Genomic DNA, 23,538 nt, shown 5'->3' with positions numbered 1-23,538 from the left:
TTTTATAAACTCTGAAATTAACTTGTGGTGTCATCTACCAGATGGGTGTCACCCGGGGCAACCACGCCCTCTCAAGAACTGGGATTTAGAAAAAAAGCTTTTTTTCTCTCAAGTTACAGCTTTCAAAAATTGAAAGCACACGATTTGATCAATATCAATTTGTTAAACATTAAGGGGGGGGGGGGGCGCAAATTACAGATAATCCTTTTCAAATTTTTTAAAAGGGATTTTTAAGTCATCTCACTTTTTAACTCGTAACTATTGGAAAATTTGATTTTTAAATTGAATTTCTAACGTTGTATGCGTCTTAGGTTTACAATAAAAAACAAAATGCGAAATTTTCATAAAAAGGAATTAATATTTAAATATCTTTTTAGAGGTTTCTCCCCTTCCCCTGAAGGGAGAGAGGGAGTTGAAAAAATAAAATTAAAAATGTAAAATAAATACGGAGTCGGAGTCGGAGTTGGAGTCGGAGTCGGTCGTTTCAAAATCCAGGAGTCGGAGTCGGGGTCGGAGTCGGCCATTTTCCTTCCGACTCCGCAGCCCTGGTTACTACCCCATTCGCTTGTTTCTAGAAACGGTTACTGTCCCTGCTCTTGGGCGGTTACGTGTGTACAGTTGTGTATGTGTAGACTTGTGCGTGTGCGTAGACCTGTGTGTATGCACGCTGGCGTGTTTGTACATGTGTAAAGGCGCGTGTGTGTATGTGTGTGAGTGATGGACGCCACCGACCAGGAGAAGTGGCTACCGGGATTAGTCGCAACAATTAGCAATCGTGATTGCTCAAAAAAAAAAAAAAAAAATGAATTTTGACGTCTTGAATTCAATATATGTTTTTCGCAATCACGAGTGTGTGTGTTTTGTGTATGTGCGTGTATGTGTGCGTGTGTGTGTATGTGCGTGTATGTGTGCGTGTGTGTGTATGTGCTTGTATGTAGATGTGTGTATGTGTGTGTAGGTGTGTGTAGGATATGGACACAACGAGACGGTGTTAGACTAGAGGAGCAGCATCGTGAGGCTGTCGGCCGACGGTGGTGCTGCAGAGGGAGGCGGGGGGAAAATAAAATCATAGGACATCAAAACTTTCAGGTGAGAACAATAAGCAATCGTGATTGCTCAAAAAAAAAAAAAAGAGGCTGCACAAAGATCTAAAGGGCGCAAAAAAAAAAAAAAATTAAAAATTAATTTGAATTTTGACGTTTGAAATTCAAATTATGTTTTTCGCAATCACGAGTGTGTGTGTGTGTATGTAGGCGTGTGTGTTTGTGCCTGTGTGCAGGTATGAGTGTGTGGGCAGTTGTGTGTATGAGTGTTTGTGGTGGGGGGGGGGGGAATGTGTATGTGGTGTGTAAACATGAGTGTATGGGTAGTTGTGCGTAGGTGTGTGTGTATGTGCAGGTGTCTGTATGTATGCGTGTGTGTGTATGTGTGTAGGTGTATGTATGTGTTTGTGTATGTGTGTAGGTGTATGAATGTGTTTATGTATGTGTGTAGGTGTATGTATGCATTTGTGTATGTGTATGTATGCGTGTGTATGTATGCGTGTAAGTGTAGGATATTGACGCAACCTGGAGACGACTTTCGCTATAGGAGCAGCATCGTGAGGCGGCCGGTCCACGGTGATGGTGCGGCGGGTGGCGGTGAGAAAATAAAATGATAGGACATCAAAACAGCCAAATGAAAGCAATAAGCAATCGTGATTGCTCAAAAAAAAATTTGAATTTTGACCTCTTGAATTCAAATTATGTTTTTCGCAATCACGAGTGTGAGTGCGTATGGAGGTGTGTGGGGGGGATATGTGTGTTTGTGTGTACGGGCTAGGGGGTTATGTGTATGTGTGTGTAGGCATGTGTGTTTATGTTTGTGTGCAGGTATGAGAATGTGGGTAATTGTGTGTATGAGTGTTTGGGTGTGGGGAGGGGGGAATGTGTATGTGTGTAGGCATATGTGTTTGTGTCTGTGTGCAGGCATGAGTGTGTGGGTAGTTGTGTGTGTAGGTGTCTGTACGTATGCGTGTGTGTATGTGTGTTTGAGTGTGTGTATGTATTTGTGTGCGTGTATGTGTTTGTGTATGTGTGTAGGCGTATGTATGTGTGTGTGTGTACGTGCGTGTAAATGTAGGATATTGACGCAACCTGGAGACGGTTTTCGCTATAGGAGCAGCATCGTGAGGCGGCCGGTCGACGGTGATGCTGCAAAAGGTGCTGGCAAGAAAATAAAATGATAGTACATCAAAACAGTCAAATAAAAGCAATAAGCAATCGTGATTGCTCAAAAAGAAAAGGTACAATATGGTTCAATTTTGCCAAAAAAAAAAGGGGGGGGGGAGGGGGAAAGAAAGATAAAAGCGAAATCGTACAAGCACAGGTTTAAGAGCGAAAAAAAGAAAGAAAAAGAAACAAAAACGAGGGATGGCCAGTCCGCCCCTGATAATACGTAATAAGGGTTTATGCTCGATGAAAAAAAATCTCCAACCTCGTTTCAATAATATATATATATATATATATATATATATATATATATATATATATATATATATATATATATATATATATATATATATATATATATATATATATTGAGGCGAGGAGGCGGCACTTCCCAACTTCGCCTGTGGCGGTAAAACTACTAGAGCCGGCTCTATGTATTTGATTTTTGATTTTTAGCCTACTTTCCCAGTAAAAGTCCGAAAAAGAAAAAAAAAGGCATGAAAGAAGGCTTAATGCATCTTAAAAATATCGCGAAAACCAAAAAAAAAAAGTCAAAAATAAATAAAAATAATTTCATAAGTATCGAAAAATTAAAACTTGGAAAGTAGAGTATTGAGATGGGGGGAAAATGTCTGTCGGTCTATCTGTCTGTCCCCCCCCCTAATAACTTTTGAATGAATTGTCCGATTCGAACCAACTTTTTTTTGTTCGAAAGATCTCGACGAGAACACCTCATTCCCATATTTCACTTTTTGATTTGAACTATTTTTTGTTCAATTTTGAACAGTTCAAAAAAACTTAACATTAGCGCCTACGGGGAAATTCAAGGCAATTTCGAACTATTTGAAAAAATTTTCGTTCAATTTTGAGCAGTTCAAATCCTTTAACATTAGCGCCTACGGGGAAACTGAAAGTCAATGCAGATTCCGTACTTGAAGGCGGATTTACTTCAAGTAAATTTTGTTAGAAATAGCTCTTGACGCCAAACTTCAGACCCCGACTCCGAGAACTTAGGGGCACCTGACTCCGACTCCTGTGCCCGACAATTAATCGGACTCCGACTTCGACTTTGACTTCGTAGCTTTGGCAAAAATTTATACACGGAGGACAAATGACTGACTCCGATTCTTGGATTTTCGACTCCGACTCTTTTATCTCAAAATGAGATTGACTCCGACTCCGACGCTATGGTTTTAACTTTACTGTTGTTTGACTTGTTTTTATTTTCACGCTAAAGTTTTAATTTAGGTATTCAGTTTTCGGGGAATAAACTCGAAGTCATTTATGTTTCTACATAAAGATATGTGCAGACGATTTTTTTTTTTTTTTTTTTTTTTTTGACAATGAAAGTGATTTCTTTAAGTTGACATTTTATTATTTTTATTTATTTTGGTAAGTGCATTAATTCATTTAAAAAATATTTTCGGCAACGGGGGAAAAAGAAACGATTTTTTTTTTTGTTGATATAATGTATTTATTTTAATGAGCTTATTAATTTTAATTATTATTTTTTCGTTTTGAAAGCTGTTAAAGAATTTTTTTTATAGAAAAAAGTATCATAGCTGCTTTGTTTAAAATCTGCCGCTATTTTATTTGTTCGTTTTTTTTTTTTTTTACACATCTATTTTTTTTTTTTTTAGATGAGTGAGGAATATTTTATTCCTAGAAATCAGCTTAAGGTATTAAAAAAAATATGTTCGAAACAATTTGCGATTTTAGTTGTTTTGGAGAATATTAATCAGGTACTAGAAAGTAGTATGGGTATACGGGAAAGTAGGCTCGTTTAGTTCCAGACGGAACTTCTTGTTTTTCATTCATCGCTCTTTATTTCAACGGGAAATTCATCCCCAACAGCAATGGCGCTATTCAAGGCCGCCCCACCCCCTCTGGCTTTGAAACATCAATCAGAGGCGTATGCAAGGGGGGGGGGGGGGAATTTGGGTAATAAATATCCACGTCCAAAACTCAGAAATTTTTTTCTGCCTTGGGAAAAATATGCATTGAATGGATACCTCTTGCTTCCTTCCCTGAAAAGCCTTCGGGTGGAGCAGGGCGGGGAGTCTCGATGGGTACCTCTTGCTTCCCCCTCCGTATAAAATTCAAAATGTTGCTTTATTCTATTTCTTCTTTCGGTTTCGCTTCCCACTATTGCCTTCAATCTAGCAAAATGCATCCAAATGATGTGCGCAAAACATTTAGGAGAACAAAAACAAAAGTAATGTATGGTATAGAAAGGAACAACGATTTATTTTAAAATGTTAAGTGCCATAGCCATTATTTTACAAAATAACAGTCTCACTACCGTGTCCCCAGTGGCGCAATTGGTTAGCGCACGGTACTTATAAGACAGTACTTGTGAGTTATGCCGGGGTTGTGAGTTCGAGCCTCACCTGGGGAACGCAACTTTTTGGAGAACTGCCAATTGTTTTACCATATTTCTTCATCTATTACATACATTCTTCATAACACTGTCACGTTACCATGCCACATGCCACCGCTAATTTCAAGTACAAAAGTTTTGGGTAGAAATTTAATCAAATTTACCCATGTTTGGGAGTGTTAAGGAAGTAAATGGATTGCTTCAAAATATGCACATCTGAAATTCAAAAAGGAGAACGATTTAAAATAAATTGATTTCAAAAGTTCAAGTCCGCTGCCATGAAATTCAGATCAGTTCTGAAAGAGGAAGGGAGCACTAAACATGCGGTAGTCAAAAAAAAAAAAAAAATAAAGAAAAAAATTAATTTGAATTTTGACATTTTGAATTCAAATTATGTTTTTCGCAATCACGAGTGTGTGTATGTAGGCGTGTGTGTTTGTGTGCGGGGGGGTATGTGTGTTTGTGTGTAGGGGTTATGTGGATGTGTCTGTAGGCATGTGTGTTTGTGTCTGTGTGCTGGCACAAGTGTGTGGGTAGTTGTGTATATGAATGTGTGTGTGTGAGGGGGTGTATGTGTGTGAGTGAGGGGGTGTATGTGTGTGAGTGAGGGGGTGTATGTGTGTGTGTGAGGGGGTGTATGTGTATGTGTGTTTAGGCTTATGTGTTTGTGTCTGTGTGCAGGCATGAATGTGTGTGTGTGGTTGTGTATGTATGCGCGTGTGTGTAGGACATGGATGCAACCTGGAGACGGCTTTCGCTATAGGAGCAGCATCGTGAGGACCCGGTCGACGGTGATGCTGCGGAGGGTGGTGGTGGGAAAATAAAATGATAGGACGTCAAAACAGTCAAGTGAGAACAATAGGCAATCGCGATTGCTCAAAAATAAACGGTAAAGAAAATGGTGTACAGAAAAAAAAAACAAATTTATGCAGGTAGATCAATACTTCCTTTACCCCCACCTCTTTCCCCATTTTTTTTTTCTTTTTGTGCATCAGAAACAAGTGTTGTAATTAGAAGTGCAAAATAGTTTTGAGCTGCAACTTTTGCCTATTAGAAAAATTACTTTACAATAACTTATTTCTTCAGTAGATGGCGCCAGGGGATACGGGTCTTCTCAATTTTCTACGGAGAAGTGCCAAAAAAACTTTTTTGAAAACACTAGTCAAAAACTTAAAATCTCTGTCTAAATTAAAACCTGTCTAAAATTTTTTATTGACAGGAAAATTATATTAGCACGGATTCTTAGTTACATAAATTTTGATTCCATTCTCTAAAAAAACTTTTTAATTGTGTTAGATTTATAAAAAAGTGCACAAAAAAAAATCCCAAACATAATTTTGATTTAACTAACTGCTTGATTGTAGAATGAAAGAGATAAATAATAAAAGCAACATTATTATAGAATAGAAAGTACCATAAATATCAGTTGCATATGTATTAACTTTTTTTTTTTTTGGAATATTTTATTGCTCCAATTTTTCAAAGCTGAAAGTACTGACAGGGGCACCCCCATGGGAAGTCACTGTGACCTCCCAAAAAATTCTTTTTTCGATAAAACCCTCATCATTCGGCAAAATTTGGAGTTCTATTCGTCAAAGTGAGAATTTCCGCCCTTCCAAAAAATACAGTTTGGGACACCCATGAGAACAGAGTATGTTTGTATGATTAAACTTCCAACATGAACACTAAAATAAAATAGGTATCTTTACATTTCGTCATCTCAGAGCAACAGTAAGACACCTAATCCCAGAAATAGCAGTGAGATATCCTACTGTTACTCGGAGGCGACGATTTGCATCAATATTATATTTAGTCGCACTCTAATTTTTTTTTTTTTTTTCTTGAAGCATGCGAACAAAATAACAGTTTTGAAGCCAACCAAGTTCATTTCTTCACCCTTTATACCAAGTTAATTTCTAAATTTGATATTGATATACAGTAAAACCCCTCCTAACGGACACCCCTTAAAGGCGGACACCCCTCTTATGCGGACAATTTTTAATTCCCCAGTTCCAATGTAAATAACATTATTAAACCCCTGGCCTGCGGACACCTCTCTATTGTGGACGCAAAAATTTGTCCCGTTAGTGTCCGTATTAGAGGGAGTTTACTGTATTTTTAACTGGATAAGACTTTTTTTTTTTTTTTTTGATGCTGAGTTTTACTATCAAACTATTTTTACAGCATAACAAGTAATTTAAAGGAAAATTCAAATTTATTTTAAATACACCTAAAAATGTAATTTTTAATAAACATGATTGATGTATAATTATTTTTAAATAATTTTTCAGCATCAGGAAATCATGTTTTTATAAAAAATTTCAGTAATGACTGTATTTGACAATAATGTCGGTATTTGACAGCTATTGGTGTCAAAAACCCAACCCTATGAAAAAAGGGAGAGGGGAGGTAACAAGATGAAGTGTGAAATCAACAAAATGTCTGAAAAATAGCATGACTTGTGACAAGGGGAGACAGTGGCAAATCTTCCGATATTTTCGAACCTGGGCAAATCTTGAAACTGTCCCTTTGATCTTCTTTCCAAGATTTTACATCAAATTTCAACCAAAAAACACAGAAGTAGGGGGAAAGGATGAGGGACCACTCCTTGTAGAGAGAAAATTTCACATTGTTTAAACAGGGGTGTCTGGAACGATGGATCATCCCCCCTGTCCAAGAAGAGAATCCTCACAAAAACGAAGAAAAAGACACTATAAAACAGTGACTCCCCACTCCTTTGTTTGAGTTCTATATCCACCACTGCATGTTATAGTTAATAGATTTTTGTGAAGCCAAAAAAAAAAGTCAGTTTTGATTATATAGGCCAGCTTGAAATTACAAAGCAGAATTCTTTTTTAAAGGATGTCTAAAAACCATTTCTGTTAAATTTTCATTACTAATGTACATGAGTTTACAAATTTGTTATTATAAGTTTTTTTTTTTTTTTGTAAATTATTTGACTAAATGCAGCTGATGATACAGTAATTTTTTTTAACATTTTAAATAAAAAGCTTTTACTCTATTTTTAGGATATGCAACAAATTTAATTGCTGCTCAAAACAATTAGTGGAGCAAGCAAAAAACAGAAGAAAATCGTGCGAGACAACCACGTATTGGCATACAATAGATAGTACGCACGTATCAATGCGCAATACAGAGAAAAGACGTTAAAAAAAATGGAATTAAGCTTAAATTCTTTGAAAATATGGGAAAAACATGAAAAGATGATATAGGGCAACAATTTAGTTACATGAAAACAATAAAAAAAGGTACTGTTTAGACATGATGCATGAGTTTTAATAGGGCGTGTGCTCTAGAACAGCTAAGACTGCTGCACACCTGTTTGCTATGGATGCGATGAGGTTATCGATCTGACATTGGGAAATACTGTTCCACTCCTCAAGAAGTGCAACCTCCAAGTCTCGAAAAGTAACAGGCGGCCTTGATCACGCAGCAATGCATAGTCCGAGCATGTCCCAAACATGCTCTATTAGATTAAGGTTAGGAGAGCATGCTAGCCATGCCATATGCTGTACTGTTTCAGCTTCAAGCATGTTCTCCACCAGGCAAGCTCTATGCGGTCGGGCATTATCATCCTGGAAGGTATCTCCAATGGCTCTAGCGTACGGGTTCAAGTGAGGTCGTAGTATCTCGTCTGCTTACCTTTGGCCTGTCAAAGCGCCATTTCTAATGATAAGCAGGTCCGTACATCCGCCTATGCAGATTCCATCTATACAGCTCGTCTATATTATGATTGTGACTTTTCATAAATGAAAGCGGGGTTATTTCGAGTGCCCCTGTCCCTCCATACCAGAAAACGTTGGGTCTCACACTCCAGACTGAATCGGGACTCGTCTGTAAACAGCACTTGGCTCCTAGCCACGCTGCTCCCAATCTCAATGTTCAGCAGCCTATCTTCTTCAGGCCGCACAGTGGCGTGGGGTCAATGGAATGCAGACCATTGCCCTACATGCATAGAGCACTCTCTCATGAAGCCGATTAAGTACTGTTTGGCTGGACACCTTTCGTCCTATTTCCAAGAGCAACTGTCTTTGCAGCTGCGTAGCTTTCTCTGTTCTGTTTTGACAGGCTGTTAACCTCATATACAGGACATCAGTTGCTGTAGTGGCACATGGCCAACACTTTGCCCTGGTCGACGTCTAAAATTTCCCATTTATCTGAGTTGATTCCATAGCCTTGCAACGACACTTCTGGAGACTCCATCAGTGTCCGTGGCACTACCTTGTGTTAGCTCGGATTCCAGTCTGCCTATAGCACGGCCTGTCATAGATTCCGGTAAATTACGTTGTTAACACATTCTCAAGTAACCTTGTCTCAAAAAAAAAAAAAAAAACCTGCACAGTCTAGTTTAGCAGTTATGGCAATAAAACAGATATTTATGCAACATCCCGATTTCTACCCTTATCTCCTTTTTCTGGTTTTTGACGTCATTAACTTAGATTTGCATCGAACGTTTTTTTTTTCCCATTTCCTGGTAGGCTTTAATTATGGATGATTCCTTTTATGTTACTTATTGTTATACATTTTTGCATATATTTGTTAAAACCATGTGCTCCCCTAACTGTTTTGAGCAGTGTATAAATATGGATTAAAAAACTAGAAAGAAAAAAAGAGAAAAGACACATTAAATATAGCACATAAGAAACATTTTAATGATAGAAGACAGACAATAACTATATACAAAACACCACACAGTGATACTAATGTACATGAGTTTACAATTACCTACATCACAACAAATTGATGAAAAAATTACACATTTATAGAGTTAAAATTACATTTTCATAACAATGATCTCTCCACAACCATAATGCACTCGGGCTCATAAATCCTATTCATTCACTTTACAATTTTACTGCTGGGGAGATCGGAGGATTTTGGCATATGTCATACCTTCAGATGATAGTTGGGGGGTAGCGTAAAGATGCTTCATTACCTGGTTGTATAGACAGATCAAACATAAAAGATGACGCATTAGCAGAACCACCATCAGTGGAACAAGTGGTTGGCTGTCGAATGACCTTGGATGAAGGTTCTTTACTATTAGGTAGTATATGAGATGACAGAATGTCTGGAATATCCGGATAGGACAAAGATAATGGACCAGCCGTCATGGGATTCACAGCTTCAAATCGTTTCGACGATCTATCCTCGCATCTCGAAAAATCGATCGGAAAGGATCGGTTGCTGTTATCGAAGCCTTCAACTGCACTTGAAATACTTCTTAGGCGACTTAAATAAGAACCTTGAGAATTACCTGAATCTATACTTAGCTGAAATGGAGAACTTCCATGATCCACCGGAGAAGGCATTTTATACTCAGAGGCCCAAACTCGCTTAAGGTTTTCGTTCATTTTCTCTACTTCAAAACGACGCCTCTCAGAGAAAGGATCAAAGGGCAGCCATCCTTCTGAAGCATCCCCATTGGGAAATTTGTTTTCCATTGAATTTCCAATTGCCAATTTCGACATCTCAAAAACAGGCACATCGTGATTATGCCTGTTAAAAACTAAGCCATTATTTGGCCCTAAGCCATTTTCATTCATCCACGGAACCGAGTAAGTATTCATGTGAGATTTCGGTGGCTCTGGCCGATTTTGATCGTTTAAAAAACCGGATTCAATTTTATCAACGGATACAATCCTAGGCATTGAGAAAGGTGAATTTGGTGCTTCGGTGCCAAATACTTCCGAGTTACCGAATCCTTCCGAATGATTTGCATTGCCATTAAGAGAAAGTTTATTAAAATAAGCAGAGTGTGTGGCATTCCTTAAAATAGATGCAGGACTATCTTGCATGCTCCGAGATGGTGAAGAGTATCTCTGACTTGCAAGTCTTTTCTGCGCATTCATGTGCAATTCTTGAATGAGTTCCTGATCCTTTTTTATTGCAATCAAAAGCAAGAATGTTTTAGTTGCTGCATTGCTCTCAGTATTAGCTAAGTGTTGAAGGAATCCTTTAATTTGTTCTTCGCTATCAATAAATGCAAAAACATCAGTCCCAGGAGGCAATATCTTTTCTAAGAGATTCATTTTTTCTTGGAATGAAACGTGAAGCATAGGAATGTTAGCAAAAGGCATATCCATTCGTACTTGCGATGAATCGGGTAAATCATTCCATTTTTCAATAACAGATGGATTACTATTGTTTGGTATTAGCATCGGATGCATGTTTGGAACATTACGAACTCTTTCTCTATCATTAACAAAGCCATTCATATCACTAAATGGAGTTCGGGTATTGTGATCACTAAAATTATTGAAAGAAGGATTCTGGACTTCAGGTTCAGGGCAGGGTTTTGGAGGAAATGCGTACCACGAATTATTTACAGGCATTTTACTATTCCTCGCATACATACTATCGGGAAAAGATTCTGAATTCAATTCGGATGTCATGCTATTCTTGACAAAAGGATTCATACTTTCTTCTGGCTTCCCCAGATATTGCTTGTTCCCTTTATCATCATGAGCTACTAAATTTTGTGTATTTTGCATGTTTACGATATTTTCGTCACGTGGAAAAGAACTTATCAAGTTTTCTATCCGACTCATCAGCATTCGCTTCGCTTCTTCGGACTGATCATTCTGACTTCTCTCCTCAATATTTCTGCTGGGTGATTGCTTGCTCATAAGAGGAAAAAGCTGGTTACTTTCATTTGGCTTCAACTGCCTACCACCAACAATGCTGTGGTCAAATTCTTTCAGCTCACTAAGGTTAGAAAGGCCTCGGTTACTCGTAATTTTACGAGGAAAGGCATTGGTTGGCATTCTCGTGGAATTGGGACGTTGTTGTGGAGGTGGTGGGAGTGAGGAAGAGTTGTATGGATAGTTTTGAAATGGATTGTGCTGAGGTGGAGGCATTATTGGTGGACATAAGCAATTTACCATATTATATGGATGAGGGGCAGACATCATATGTGGGGCAGGCATGATGGGTGGTTGTATGATAGGTGGCCCCTGCAAAGCAGTTGGGAGTGGGAAAAGAAACCAAGGCTGAGGAGGAGCAGCATTAGAACAAAAACCTTCATTGGAATTAGAAGGTGCAGGTTGACCGTGATACATTCTGCCCGGAACAAACTCGGGGGCTAGAGGATTGAGAATGAAATTTTTCTTCAATTCCATGCTGTCAAGCTGTGAGCGAAGGGAGTCCCATGTGATACCAAAGAGACTTTTTTCTTTGTGACAAGTAAAAATAAACTTCTCCCACATTTTCCTGAAATAAATGAAAAAAATAAAGACACTTAGAATTTTTACTAAAAAAGGCTGAAACAAAACAAGTTTGAATCCACTCAAAAGCTCAAAATAGATTTAAAAGAAGTAGTAATGTTTCAAAACTTGTATTTTATTGAGTGATTTGCTTAACAAGAATTATTAGGTAAGGATGGGGATGACAGTGCAGATAAATGATAAATGAGTAATTTTTTTGTAAACTCTTTTCAAAATCTTATTTTTACCAGAATTTATTCTGGCAAAAATTTATTTTTGCCATAAATGATAGCAAAAAAGTCAGGACAGCCTTTAGAGTTTTTTATGCACCTCCAGTAAAACATACAAAACCCTGAGCTAAAGTACTGTTTCAGAGCAGGAAAACTTACCAAGTAGAAATGCAAAAAAAAAAAAAAAAAAAAGATCAGATTTGTATTAAAATAAAAGTTAAACAAGTGCTTATTCTTTTAAAATTTGGTATTCTCCTAAAAAATTGGTAAAAAGTTAAATTTGAGTTTAAAACCGTATTTGAGTAAAAAGTAGTTAAAATAAAAAATTAAATGAGTTGATTTGAGGTCTTGCCTAAACTTGTTTTCCACCTTAAAGTAATGTTTTACTACACACATATTATTTTGGGGAAGTATGGTCTTTCAAGTATAGACACTTTTTAAAATTTATAGAAAAAAATGTCTGAAATACTCTACCTGATATTTAATGAATGAGGTAAATGCAATGTTGCATTCAAAATTTAAAGAGGAGTGCAGCTATAACAAAATAGCGGTTTTGTATGTTTGAAAAGTACTGTCTGTTCTCGAAAGCGAAGGCTAGCACTCGGGACAGATTCCATTTTAAAAAGGGGAGACAGGTTGACGATGAGCCCTTTCCGGTTGCACTTATTTTCTCTGTCCTTTTCGTCGCCACTTTAGAAGGACTGCTGAACATATTATTTTGCCTCTTTTTACTTCCAAGTTTCCAACTCTATTTTGATAAAATCAGAGCAGACCTGACGCATGCAAATTTGCAGGAGGTTTCAGCAAAAGAAAACAGACAGGTCTGTTCTTGAAAGCGAAGACTAGCACTCGGTATAGATTCCATTTTAAAAACGGTTGACAGGAGGTTGAAGATGGACCCTTTCTGCTCGCACTTGTTATCCCTCTCTTTTTTGACGCCACTTTGGAACAGGGGTCTCGCCGACGCACTATAGCGCGTAAAATACCCGGTTTTTGAGAAAAGGACCCGATATTTGAATCTTAACGCGTCCCACGGGACACGCTATTTCTCCCCAGCAGCTTTGTGAGCACCCAGCGGGACCCCTGTTGGAAGAACTGCTGAGCATGTTATTTTGCATCTCTTTACTTCAGAGTTTCTATTCCTATCTTGATAAAATCAGAGCAGACCTGATGCATGCGCAAATCCACGGGAGGTTTTGGCAGAGAAAACAGACAGTAGTTTCAAAATTTGTGGTTTCTAGTAAAATTTTACTCTTTAGCTCTGTGCTGAAATAGAGTTTAAATTAGACCACTTTAAATTATAAACCCTTACATCTGCTGTTTTAATTGATTGCAAAAATTTAAACAAGTTTAATCTGATGCAGAAAAAAATGCCCTTTCAAATGATACAGAATATTAAGGGGTGTGGAAAATCTTTGACCCTTCGATTGGCGATATAATATCTTTATAGTAAATAAAGGTAAGGTTTCAAAGAAATTCTGGAAAGAAGTCTGTGGCGGGCCAGCGTCCAGGAGACCACATAGCACCTACTGCCTTAAAATTTTGTACAAAATAACTTTGAGCCCCGGGGGTATGCACCTGGGGTTTTATTTTTTATAATTTGAATTAGTTTTTTTGTAATTAATTTTTTAAGCTCAAATTTTGAGTAAATTGCCTATTATTGCCTTTTAAGCGGGTGAAAAATTACTTGCACATATTAATATTATATATCGTTGAAAAGGGTAGCATTTTCCGAGTTTTACGCAATTTGTTTCAATGCTGTAACTTAAATACAGAGGGAGTTATTTGTGTGTTTCGGTCGAACTTTTTTAGGCTAAGCTAAAATTTAGGCACTACTTTCTTCATTAAATCTATCAGTAAAAGGAAAGGAATTGTCCAATAGTTTTCTTTTGGACACCACTGGAAAGATCGCTTTTTTTACTCCAGTTCTAACTCGACCTAAAATCAAAAAAATTAAGCTTCTATCTCCAAAGGAAAAAAAGTTACAAGCCGTTAAAAATCAAATTCGAATAATCTCATTTCCATTCAAATTATTGAAAGTTTTATTTGGCGTTGCCATACTAACGTTTTTTTTTATTCGTTTGTTTATTCTTTCTTATTCACAAACTTGAAAGGTTCCGATTTTAACGGAAAATCTAAGCTCAACTGAATTCAAGCCCTGAGCTAAAGAGCAAAATATATTACTAGAGACCACAAATAAGAAATGCATTTTTCAAACATACAAAACTGCAGGAACCCCTTATCCCTTATGGCACTGCAAGTTGGTACAAGTTTTTTTGAAACCTGGGGAAGGGGTGCTTTTTGATCCAAAGGGAGCTAGCTCATAGTGCATTTTTAATCTGTTTCTTTTTTATTGACGATACAAATCTTTAAAAATCAAAAAGGATTGCGAAGCAATCTTCAGTGGTTGGTGAGCATCAGCGAGCAGGGGGCAGAGCCTCTTAGTTAATTTACAAAAAAAACTATTCAAAATTACCCTTGTGTCTCAAAGTAATTTTATCTCAAATTTTAAGGCTGTACATGCTATGTGGTCCCCTGGACGCAGGACTTCCACAGAAATCCTTTCAATTTCTTCGGCATAACGTTTTTTAATGCATAGAAATTTATTTTTTCATTAGTATGCAATAAGAAGCAATTTTCTCTTAAATATGATCACAAAATACAAATTAAATAAAAAAGAGCTATTTCAACTTCTGCTAGTTTTAAACCATTCATCGATTATTTATTACTTTTCACTATTATAGGGTTCTAAACCACTCAGACCCCCCCCCCCCCCGTTTTTTTTAAAGTATGAAATCTATCAAAAAGACTGAAAACTTTCATCTCTGGTTTCAGTTGACTGCTTTGGCCAGCACACACAAGTATAAGCACATAAATAATAAATAAATAGTAGAGTCAGATAGGAAGGTAACTTACCGACACTTGCCAACTGAACATAAAGATACAGGATCACCAACAACAGCAACTAAAGACTGAGCTCTTGTAATAGCTGTATTTAATAGCCTTGCATTTGACAAGAAGCCATGGTCTAACTCTGATTCAGGTTTGTTCAAACCACAAGTTTGTCTTGTTCTAACAGCACTTAAGAAAATAACTCTGAATTGTTTCCCTAAAAATTGATAGTTTGTCAGTGAAAAGTAATAACTAAATAAATTGATAAAAATCAGATTTAGTTTTCATAAAATGTTTCATTTCTTTGTTTCAAAAACAAATGAAAAATTGAATGAAATAAAATAAACATTAATAAGAACAATTAAATGATTAAATCAAATTTCCTACAAACAAAGAGGAGGAAGAGCTAAGAATAAGTTAGAAAGAGTATGCTAGTAATAAATAAATATCCCTCAGACCTTTTAAAAATAAAGAATAAATAAATTTAAAAAAAAAACTGCATTAGAAAAAAATACAACTGAGTTGCATTCAACTCATTACCTAAAGGTGCAAAACCTGTCGCTTGTCACCTACCAGTGTGTGGGCCAAGGAATTAGGAAGATTTTGAAATTTTCAGACCTTACACAAATAAAAAATTCTTCTGAAACCCTTTTTTAGTTTTCAGAGGGAAAGAATTTTGATGTCAAATTGTTTGAGGCTTAGGCTCAAAAAAAAAAAAAATGTTGATGATAATAATGATTTATTTACGAAAAATTTGAGACAGTGAAAAAAAGTATTTTCCCGCTTTGCAAAAATTTGAAAAATGATTTTTTGCAGGATAACATTCTAAGTTCAAAAAAAAGAAGGAAGTAAGTTTTGGAAACTTTTATAAACCTTCTACAACTTTAGGAATTTTGTCCAAGAACAAAAAATAATGGCTCTAGGCAGTGGCGGCTCGTGGGAGGGGCCGGAGGGGGCCCGGGCCCCCTCACTTTTTTCAGACAATAATTAAACTTTTTTATGTATTTTTCTTTTCTTTTCTTTTTTTTTTGTGCGTACGTGCTTGAAATTTAAAAAAAAATAATAATTATACCGAATTTTCTTGTCTATAATCTTTGGATTATCTGTTAAAAAAGTGTAAAATTAATGAGGTGCGGATTATATACGCTGCCAAGGATTATCTGTTTTTTTCCCCCTCAACACCAACGCATTGAGCCTCAATAGATTCGTCGAGACCATTACCCTGCCTGTATGTTTTTTATTTTGCATAGTTTGAATGCTCTTATTACGGAATTCATGCTAAGTAAAATAAACAACATACAGTAAAAGAAGAAGTCTTCATTTGCACAATCGACTATTTGTTCCTTTCTTGACTCTTTGTCTTCAAGTAATTAGTGTACTATAATGACAATTTAGAGAAAAAGTCATTGTTTTTAGATTTTTTTTGAATATACCTTAAATACTTCTTCAAGTTTTTAATTTAGTTCTTAAAATTATATGTTAAATCAAAACGTATCTAAGAAACACAACGGCAGAAAAGATTTTAATTCGAAAAAAATGATGTTAGGGTAAATCTTAATTTCGCTCAAAAAGAAATCTTTGAATTAAAAATTTTCTATAGTTACAGTTAATTTGTCAGCCTCTTCTCCCCCCCCCCCCACCCTGCCCCGTCCTATTTCTTTCTTCATTCTCCAAGTTCGTCTGAAAATAAAAGAGTCTCTTCTCCAAATCCTTCTCTCCTGCCAAAAATATTACGGAGCATCAACTTTCATTTGCAGAACTTCATTTTTGCAAAATTTCCAGGGAAAGTCTACGAATACCTTACAACACTGCTTAAAAATGTTCAAAAATCGCTTAAATTTGTGTTTTTGAAAAAAACAATTGTGAAAAAAATTCCAGGGGAAAGCTCCGGAAACCCTTCTTGTAAAAATCTTCAAAGTTTGTCTAAAATTGCGTTTTTGGAACCGCAATTTCGAAAAATTGGATGGGGGAGGAGGAACTGATTTCTTTTTATTTCTCAAAAAAAGAAAAAAAAAAACGATTGGGGAGAGTCCTGGAGCCCCATTCCTTACCATAACATCAATAAATGTGGCTTATAAACCGCTGTTTAAGGCTTCTGTTGGGCTTATAAGCCTTTATTTAATATCTTGGAGTACTTTTAATTTAATTTCAAATGTTTAAGTGTATTTTTGAAACTTACCTTCGTTAAATTTTGCCACTCCGCATCCCGTATCCCAGCGGCGGATAACTGAAATTGATTCGGGCACAATCGTGCAACGTCGGAATCATCCTATGACGTAACACCCAATGGTTGAGATGTTTTTGGCTACTTTGAGCCGAAAGAATGAATAGAAAGATTGTTAAATCACTCAATCAGGAATAGTTGAGATGTATATCTTCAATGCAAAGTAGGGTGTGTCATGGGATGACGTATCGCGGTCATGAAACGTATAAATAGGTTGTTCAAAATATTTTCAGTGCTTTATTCCTCATACTTACTCTCCATATTGGCATCTTGCCATTTTTGTTGACCAATCAGGGATTGGTCTTTGCCGGTTTGGCAACCGTGCTGGGTTGTCGTTGATGGAAGTTGCGGCGTGCTCGAGTCGCTGTTGATGTAATGTTTTTGGAATCAAGCAGGGCTTGAAATAAGTTTTATTCTGTGTTTAATGCTATTTATAAGTTATAAATTACGCATTTTTGTAGGTCTAAATGTCACCATTGCTGAAGATGTATGCAGTCGTAGATAGAAATATTTAGCCGACAGTAACTAGGCCTAAATCTTAAATATGGCCAGTACCCCCGATCAACTAACCGGTGCTTCTACGATAGAATGAGACTTCCTTCAGTGCAAATCATCGATGAACAACAGTGTAGCGTTCCTGGTTGAATTTCCTGGTAATTCCGACGAGATCTCCCGAGGTTTCTGGTCATATCCCGGTGTGTGCTCAAGTCGTTGTTCCTGTGTGTGGGGAAAGTTCTTCTCGACCCAAGCAAGCCGATTGGCTGATGAATGATGGGACTGTTAGCTGAACTCTCAACACTGTTATGCTATTGATGCTTTGTTCAAAAATTCTTCGGCGCAGTAGACATGCGTATTTGGCGCAGGAAGGTGACATTTTACAATTTCTTTAATATATTTTGTGTTTTTCAAATATGTTTGTTTGTCTAACGATTCAACGATGAAATTTTTGTGATAATTGGGGGGTTTATAGTCTAAATTATTTTGATATTTAACAAAACGTTTTTCATATTGTAAACTGTGATATTTTTTGAATAAATGTTATTTATTTAAACTATTTGAGTATGTTTTATTTCTTACTGGCAGACTGCACGGCTTTTTGATGTTGGGGTTCTGTAGGCCTTTTATTTAGTTCAATGAACTTAAGGTAAAAACAGAAGACAAATACCCCAACAGCTTCAATTTCTACAAATTCTTTTGTACCGTTCTTTCCCCTAACATTACCAAAAAAGACCGTCTAAAATTGTGTTTTTAAGAGATTTGATGAGCAAATCAAATTGATGAGATTTTTTTCCTACTGTGCCCCCCCCCCCTTAAAAATTATTTTCTAGTTGCGCCAGTTGTTTGTTGTGTTGTAGGATGTACATGTGTGCATATATTGTAACAAGATTTTTTTTTTATTCAAAAAATTTCTTCCCATTGTTACACAGAAATTAATCCTTTTTTTAAATTACTGCTCATGTAGTTTTAAAGAAAATGTGACAAGTTATCAGTAATTTGAAGAAAATAAAAAGTTTGATTTTCTTTTCTTTGTCTGCATAAAAATTCTGAATCTGGCCCATGGGCACCAGCAGATTCCCATGCAGATAGGTACACCTGCATATAAATCGCTAAGATGTTTTTTTTTAAATTTTTTAATTTTGTTTGTTTTTAGTTTTGTTTTTTAAAATTTAGTTTTATGTATTTTTATTTTATTTATTTTAAAGCAAATACTGAGATGTATTTTTTATCTTTGATAAAGTTAATTAACTTATAATTTTTACAAATCTCTCCGATTACAAAATTTTTGCACTTTTGTAGTTTGGTCTTGCTTAGAATAAAATTTATTTTACTCATTCAAATTTTTTTGTTGTTAAAAGATTAAAAATAATATTATTATTAAAAATATTAGATTAATACTGATTTTAAAAATTTATTTATTTATTTTGAAAAGCCAGGGGGTGAAAGGGCTTCCTTTGCAGCCTCTTATTGGTGTTGCAAGGAGGCGTACTGTAGCACCGGAAAGCGTACTGGATATCAACATGAGATAATTAATTTTAGTGATGTATTTTGTAGCTTTTCCCTATCTGATTAATTAAGTTTCATTTGAGGAAGTCAGGGGGTGAAAGTGCACCACGCTGTAAGCAATCATGGTCATAAACATGAGATCAATATCTTTCCTGATTCACTTATAGTTGTTTAAATATTTTATAGCTTGTCCTGTTTTTAAAATGAATTAGTTAAGATAGTTTAAATTAAAAAAAAAAATCAAAAACCCAAGGGGGGGGGGGAGCGAGTGACCCATGATCTAGTCCCTTCACTTTTTCAAGGCACGAGCCACCACTGGTTCTGGGCCAACAAAATCTTTAAAAACGGGAAAAAAACGTCCCATAAATTTATTAACAATATTAACTTAAGAGATTATCAACATTCACACAAAAAGAGCTAGCTGAAGAGTGATTAACACAACTTGCATAACTTCAGTAATTATACAGTAAAACCTGTAAAGTTGACCACCTTTGTAAGTTGACCACCTGTCTAAGTTGACCGCTTTTGTCAAGAACGGAATTAGTCCTATCTTATATAATGAAGGAAAACCTCTGTAACTTGACCACCTCTCTATCTTGACCACCTGTCTATCTTAACCACTAATATACACCAGCTTTGGTTTGGAGTATTGTAAAAAACCTTTGTAAGTTGACCACTTGGCAAAAGCATTAGATTGTACTAAAAGTTGAATCAGTTTTGCATCAAATAAGCAACCTGACATTTTTAAAAACACCAATGACTATTTATGTTTCTTTCAAAAAACATTGGGCTTATGTTAGTCCCAGAAAATGGGACAAACTTCATTAAGGTGTTATTGTGTTGAAAAGTACATTACAATTGTTACAAATGTACAAGAAAAAATCAAAGAATTTAAGTCACTTTTGACTCATTATGAATTTTTGGGAATTGTTAATGTCAAGTAAGTAGTTTTTCATAATCAATGAGACTTTTTTTCCTTCGATCGATTTACAGACATTTTAAATTTGTATGATAATTTACGCGTTATTCTGGTAAATAATCTCTAAAAATATTTTAAACCTTTTTACTTATTGTTTTAAAGTAATGTTAAGCAATGAAAGTGAGTTTAAAGTATTCCAATTAGTTAAAAAATGAATGCATGGAGCAAGAAATGACAAAAAAAAAGTTTTCGTTACTACCCTCTATAAGTTGACCAGCTGTCTAAGTTGACCACCAAAGTACTGCACTGCAAGAGGTCAACTTACACAGGTTTCACTGTACCATTTTCAGACGTAAAGGGTAGGGGGGAAGGGAGTTGTGTAGGGGTGAAAGAAAACAAATCATTTGCTTGCAAATTGGCTCAGATTTTCTGCCCTCATGTAATGCTATTCTTAATGCCCTCAACTATAGTGTTTTTAGATATAGACTTGTTGCTTGCCTTTTTGATAAGGATGATATAAGAAACGGCTACTGTATCATTAGGTAAGCATAAGTGATGATAACAAGTGTAAGTAGAATGCTTCCAAATGCTTGAGCTTACCCTGCACATTAAGCACTCTTTCAACAGATACACCATGCAGTTTCTTCTTTCTTAATTCAGCTCTTATTCTAACAACCTATTGTCAAAGAAATAAATTGAAAAAAAAAAAAAAACTTCAATACTGACACATAAATTGATTGGTTATGAGAAATTTACAAATGCAACTAAATAACTTGAGCATAAAATTTGAAATTGATAACATAAATGCAACCTATGTCCATACTCATTTAATTTCATATCACTCCTCATTGGAGTTCTAACTTCTCATTTGGGCTAAGAGTTCAAGCAAAAAGCATTCCTTTTGTGGACACTGATGCTTGAGAAATCTTCCATATTTTTAACCCTCCCTAAATTCTGTAGCACAGGGCCAGACTAACATAAGCCCAAAAAATAGCAATTTTCAGGTTATTAATGCATTGTATGTAGAATCCTATTTCACAATAAGCCATAACAAAGTAATTCTATATTACAAAAAATCTTCATAATTATGTACTAATTTTATAACAGCATGCGTAACAATCTTTATATGCACCAAACACACGTTTTTATACTCGCTACGGGAAATAAATGATAGTGTGACTCAAGTTAGTTTTGCTGTGAAATACAGAATTAAAATCAATGAAGTTTTAAAGATAATGTTTTTTCTTGTTTAACATTTGGGGTTCAAGTCCTTATGTCACTTGGAATCTTCCATAAATTAAAAGAAATATAAGAGTACTTCACTCTTTGAAATTTCTAACTTTTAATTTAAAAAAAAAATCTAAAATGTTTGTTTGTTTCAGGAATGTAAGTAATACTTTACTTGAAATAGGAATATTACATGGCTGTTCAGATTTAGTCACCTTACTCTAATTAAAAGCCTTCAAAATAGGAGGAATTAAAAGTAAGGTTATCAAAATAAATATAATACTTTTTGAGTCAATATATGAATTTGAAGCGCTAAAACACATAAGCTACAATATAGAATTGAAAGAAATACCAATTAACAGCAAAAATTCATTAATCCCATGTAAAGACCTTGATAAAGAAAACCAAATCAAAAACTATAATCACTAATTTTCTAAATTAGAGGCTAAGTGGTAAGTTAATAAGATATAGAAACAAATATTATGCTACAAAAAGTATATTGGCTCATGGAATAGCTAGCTGCAAAAATTTAAAACTTGATGAGTCAACAGTTTCAAAATGGAGCTTGCATTTTAGTGGAGATTAAAAGTAGATAAAGTTTCCTAGAAATAAAAAAAGATCTTGTTGACTTAAGGGATTTTTACTTTTGACAGGTTAATAAAAAACAAAACTTGTTCTCATTTTATGAAATGTGATATTCCAGCACCTGAGAATTAGAATTAAAGTAATAAAGGATTTTTAGGCCAGCTTTGGAAAAATTACAGATAATTACAAAAATGAAAGTTCAACTTTCATAGGCATTCATTAAATTTAAAGTTCATATATTTACTCCATATAAAAGTTCATACACATAGATTATTTCAGCTTTCTGTCAATATTGATCAAAAAGAGATGAATGAAAACTCATACCTGATCATAGTATGGTGTCACAACACCAACACTGGTTTCATCTTGTTCTCCCCATGATTTTGGCCAATTGTTCTTTAACTCAATAACTCTTTCAACAATTTCGTATACCTGCGCAATAAAATTTTTTAGTGAAAGAAGTCTAATAGTGTTCAGTCTTATGTCATGAACATCAAATATTGATTGAAAGTATTTTAAAAATATATTCAGTACAATAGACATACAAATAAATCTCAAAGAATGTTCAATTTTAAGATTAACAAATAACAAACATTATTCAAAGTTCATCAAATATCATTTTTATTTTTGTTAAACAACGAGCAGGGGAATGTGGGGAAACAGTTGAGATAACTTTTCTGAACAAACAAATTGAAAATTAGTTTTGGAAATAAAAGTATACAAAGAACAATGCATTATGTAATAAAACTTGCATTGAAATATTATTTTACATTTTTGGCAGTAAAATTGTCCTTTAAAATAAAAATGTACATAAAAAAAATACATTTAAAGAGAAAGAGAGAGAAAGAAAATTTTTCACTTTGCCCCATGAGTGGAGCATATTTTTCCAATGAAATATTTTCTATTTAATTATTAAAAATATTTTCATCAAATGACAAAATTTTTCATTAAATAAATACTGTAACAGGGAACAAGTAAATAAATATATTAATTAATGTATGAGAAAAATAAAAAAAATGAATACAATAGAGAATGACTAAGAAAAGTGAATTAATAAATGAAGGCGGGTAATGAATTAACACGTAATTTAATAAATGAATGAATAAATAAATAAAGTGAATTATTTCACTTTTTCCTCGAACAGTTCCAAAATTGCATTAACTTTTAAGTAGTCATGTATTGGTGTATTCCCCGTCTGTTATATATTTCGCTGTATCCTACCACCCCTTACATATCTGATCTTGAGTAACTCCCCAACCCTCACACAGAATTCTGAGAATTTCTTTTGGCATTTCAATGATGTATAGCTTTCGGAAATGTGTGTTGGTCATTTAGACTAATAGTGCAATAACCTAGTCAGGTCCCTAACTGTTACTTTTTTTCAGCGTACGCTTTAAGTATTGTTCTTCATTACATACTTTTATTTAATAAATGAAATCTATTCTATTAGCTGAAGCAAACACTAAAAGAAATCATTCAAAATAATTTTTCTTTTCACGGATCGCTAGGGAGGGATGAAGATCGAACTGCGTAAACTAGCGAACTAACATAATATAAAGTGAGACTACACTTGGATTAATCATTTAAAATCTAAACATGCCTAATATTACCTTAATAAGTATGGCACTCTGCATCACTCTT

At 35.2% G+C, this 23,538-nt stretch overlaps 1 protein-coding gene and 1 non-coding gene across 2 annotated transcripts in view; one reads left to right on the top strand and one right to left on the bottom strand.

Moving 5' to 3' along the window:
* Positions 1–4,516: 4,516 nt before the first annotated feature.
* Positions 4,517–4,608, top strand: Trnai-uau (transfer RNA isoleucine (anticodon UAU)). Its single transcript is given in 2 exon segments — positions 4,517–4,554; positions 4,573–4,608. It is a non-coding gene; the product is annotated as a tRNA-Ile (tRNA).
* Positions 4,609–9,246: 4,638 nt separating this feature from the next.
* Positions 9,247–23,538, bottom strand: part of LOC129216171 (probable helicase with zinc finger domain) — a 52,321-nt gene continuing 38,029 nt past the window's right edge. Inside the window, 5 exon segments of the mRNA XM_054850342.1 lie at positions 9,247–9,523; positions 9,525–11,823; positions 14,963–15,155; positions 20,686–20,761; positions 22,222–22,329. Coding sequence (XP_054706317.1) covers positions 9,464–9,523; positions 9,525–11,823; positions 14,963–15,155; positions 20,686–20,761; positions 22,222–22,329 — 2,736 coding nt within the window. The 3' untranslated portion in view covers positions 9,247–9,463.

Source organism: Uloborus diversus, chromosome 2 (genome assembly GCF_026930045.1).
Source record: "Uloborus diversus isolate 005 chromosome 2, Udiv.v.3.1, whole genome shotgun sequence".
Classification (NCBI taxonomy): Eukaryota; Metazoa; Arthropoda; class Arachnida; order Araneae; family Uloboridae; genus Uloborus; species Uloborus diversus.
This window is presented reverse-complemented; position numbering and strand designations above follow the sequence as displayed.